Source organism: Gavialis gangeticus, unplaced genomic scaffold (genome assembly GCF_001723915.1).
Source record: "Gavialis gangeticus isolate Ggan-Ray unplaced genomic scaffold, GavGan_comp1, whole genome shotgun sequence".
Lineage (NCBI taxonomy): Eukaryota > Metazoa > Chordata > Crocodylia > Gavialidae > Gavialis > Gavialis gangeticus.
The window spans coordinates 161,800,929-161,804,209 of record NW_017728992.1 but is presented as its reverse complement, the minus strand read 5'-3'; the positions used below and the strand labels follow the sequence as shown (position 1 = coordinate 161,804,209).

General features: G+C 45.8%; 1 protein-coding gene across 2 annotated transcripts in view; it reads left to right on the top strand.

Moving 5' to 3' along the window:
* The first annotated feature begins 81 nt into the window (after positions 1–81).
* Positions 82–3,281, top strand: part of PABPC1 (poly(A) binding protein cytoplasmic 1) — a 27,895-nt gene continuing 24,695 nt past the window's right edge. For both annotated transcript variants that reach the window (XM_019528018.1, XM_019528017.1), the window contains exon 1: positions 82–650. In XM_019528018.1, coding sequence (XP_019383563.1) covers positions 458–650 — 193 coding nt within the window. In that variant the 5' untranslated portion in view covers positions 82–457. The remainder of the gene's footprint in view (positions 651–3,281) is intronic.

Genomic DNA, 3,281 nt, shown 5'->3' with positions numbered 1-3,281 from the left:
CGTGCTGTCGGTGCGTGGCGTGCGGCGCGGTGGGGGCGGGTGGGGGCGGGGCGGCTATATATAGAGCGCGGCCGGGGCGGCGGCCTCCCCCTTGTCCCCCGGCCGCCGTCGGTGCTGTGTGCGCAGTGCGTGTGCTCCGGACACGCCGCACCATTTCTTACTAAAAAAAAATCCTTAAAAAAAAAGGCAAAACCCCCCCAAAAATCCTTTAAAAAAAAAAAACCCTTTAAAAAAAAAAAAAAAGGAAAAAAAAAAAAAGAAACCCCGTCCCTCCGCCCGCAACCGGCCGGGGCGATACGAAACCACCGGTGAAGCGAAGCCCCGGACCCGGCGCAGACGAGAGGAGCCGCCCGCCAGGCCACGACCCGGATCCGGACCCGCGCAGCCGTTAAGTTTCGAACCCGCCTACGGCCGCCGCCGCTGCAGCGCAGCCCTTGGTGCGGGAGCCGGCGGCAGCATGAACCCCAGCGCGCCCAGCTATCCCATGGCCTCGCTGTACGTGGGGGACCTGCACCCCGACGTCACTGAGGCCATGCTGTACGAGAAGTTCAGCCCCGCCGGGCCCATCCTCTCCATCCGCGTCTGCCGGGACATGATCACCCGCCGCTCGCTGGGCTACGCCTACGTCAACTTCCAGCAGCCAGCCGACGGTGAGCGCCGCGCTGGGCTGGGCCGGGCGGGAGCCATGTTCCCCTCCCCCGCCACGGCTCTGGCCTGCTGCAGGGCCTGGCCGGGGCTGGGTTTCCGGGCCGGCCCCACGCGGCCTGGGGCTGCTGCGCCTCGTGGCGCGGGAGGTGGGGGGGGGGGGCAGGGGCTTCCTCATGCGCTTACCGGGAATCGAAAGCGAGATTCCGAACGGGGTCCCTGCAGGTCGGTGCGCCTGGGCCTGGGCTCCCGGGGAGACGCCGCCTCTGTGAGCAGCCTGGGGGGGGCGTGGGTGCAGGGAGGAAGGAGGCCTGGAGAATGCCACCCTTGGAAGTCCGGGCATCCCCTGGCTCCTAAGCCTGTCAGACAGGACCTTCCTGCTGAAGTGATTTTAGGCACTGGGGTTGTGCCTCATCTCTGGAGTGGCATTATGACACCGTGCTTAGTCCTCTGGGTGAATTGCTCAATAATGGGCTCTTACAGCATCACGGTCAGGTTATGTCGCATCAGGAATGATTTTTTTTCCCCATGGGTTTGTAAGTGGCCTGTAAATAGGAGTTGTGGGAATATGTCAGGCAGGGTTTTTGTTGAGAGTTTTGGTGTATGGATGACTCCCTTTTAAGTTTCAAATCTTGTGTGCAAACTTCAGAGCTCAGCTAAAGCAGGGTTCGGGAAACAGCTGATCTGGGAAACAGCTGATCTGGGAAACAGCTAACCATCTGTGGCTATGTTTTGGGAAAAATTAAGAAAGGAGACACTTGGCTTCCAAATCATCTGACACTTGGATTAGCTGAATTTCAGTATAAATTTTATGCTGAAATTAAGCTAGAATTTACATTCGTTTTACTGTCCGCACAGTAAAGTCCAGAGTTCTTTTGGCTGTATTGGCATTTACAGGTATGTAATAAAATTTACCAGCAACTACATTTACTAGATTGGAGCTACAGCCCTTTTAGTCTCTTCTCAATTTTCTTGTACATCAGGGAGCTTTTAATTTTATTTAACTAGTACACAGAATGTGAGGGATTAAATGTTTAAACTTCTAACAAATGCAAGACTTTTGGGACCACCTCTTTTAAAAGAGTAGCTAGTTCCTAACTGCTAATAAAACAAATATGAAACTGTAGTTAGGCTACACTGAAAGACATAGGTCAGAAGGCAAGGTAAATATGCACCTTACAGACTAAGATGTATTGAATTTTCATGAACTCAAGATCACTTCATTGAGAGTTACACTCTAGTTGAATCTTAGAAGGGGAAAAAAGGTGTTGAGTCAAAATAATTCTTGGTGTATTGGACAGTATCACAAATTAGTAAGGTCTTATGAATGGTCCTGTTCTTTTACATAAATAAATTTATTTCAACTGCCCTTTATTTAGCTTGCAACTGCTTCTGGTAACTTCTCTTTGCTTCACAGGTCCATTTCTTCAGATGACTGTTTTCATTTACATTAAATGGAGTTAAGGACAAGTTGTTATTTTCCGTGGTCCTTCTAGGCAGTATCTGCTTTTTTCCCCAGACTTGAGGAAGGGCATTTTTGTACCTGAAAGCTTATCTAAGTTCTTTCCCAACTAAAAGAAAATTGTGGGTCCAAAAAAAGATAGTCCCAAACAGACCTTGCTTCTGATGATAATATCGGGGCAGAAGTTGGACAGGTTTCAAACACCATTCTTCTCTGATCTAGAACTGAAATAGTGGCCTAGTATTTTGAAGTGGATGATCCTATCACTTTTGGGACAGGATTGTGGTGGATATTTAATTGGGGCGTGTAGCTAACACTCCAGTTTCAGTTGGATGTTTTCTTAATGCAGAGCTGCTTGTTCTTGTCAACAGCTGCCCTTTTGGCATTTTAGCGGTGGATAACCTATATCGTATTGTTTCAAGAATTGGAATTATTTTCAGGCTTTTGGGGGATATGAAGTCCCTTATGTATTTACTGTATTTAGTCTTCATTTAGTAGTGCAATTATGTTGGTTAAAAACACCTTCCAGCCAGAACAGTAAAAAAAAATACAAAATAAAAAAATAAAAAAAATAATAGCAGTTCTAATCTTTCTCTTCTGTTCTAGTCCCCATCAGTAGAGGCAGTGCTTAAAATATCCTTAAACTGTATCTGGTAACTTTTTAAAATAAAAATTCTCAACGTATTTGCAAATGCTGCCAAAAGTGATATTTGTAGAAGAATTTTGTAGATAATAACTCTGTTTACAGGCCTAAAATTGAGGCACAGATGCCATTCTTGACTCCTACTTCAGTATTAGTTTTTATTTATTTATTTTAATTCTGAGTGGCATGCCTTTCTCATTTTAACTTAACTACATTTTAAAATCTTGTCATATTTGTTTCATTAACAGTTAGTGATTAGTCAGGGTTTTTAGAATGGTATTCTTTAAAATCAAGTTTCATGTGTAGAGCACCTACAAACCAGAAATCTCAAAGCGCTTTCTAAACACTAATTAAGCCTGATGACAGCTTCCTAAAGTATGCAAGTATTTCCACACCTTGCCTGATGATTGAGTCTGTGTTAGCAAGGATGACAAGCCAGGTTGTCTCGATGTCTGATCAGTATAAATGAAACAATTTTGAACAAATACAGGTGGTTTTGTTGTCTGTTTTTTTTTTTTTTTTTTTTTTTTT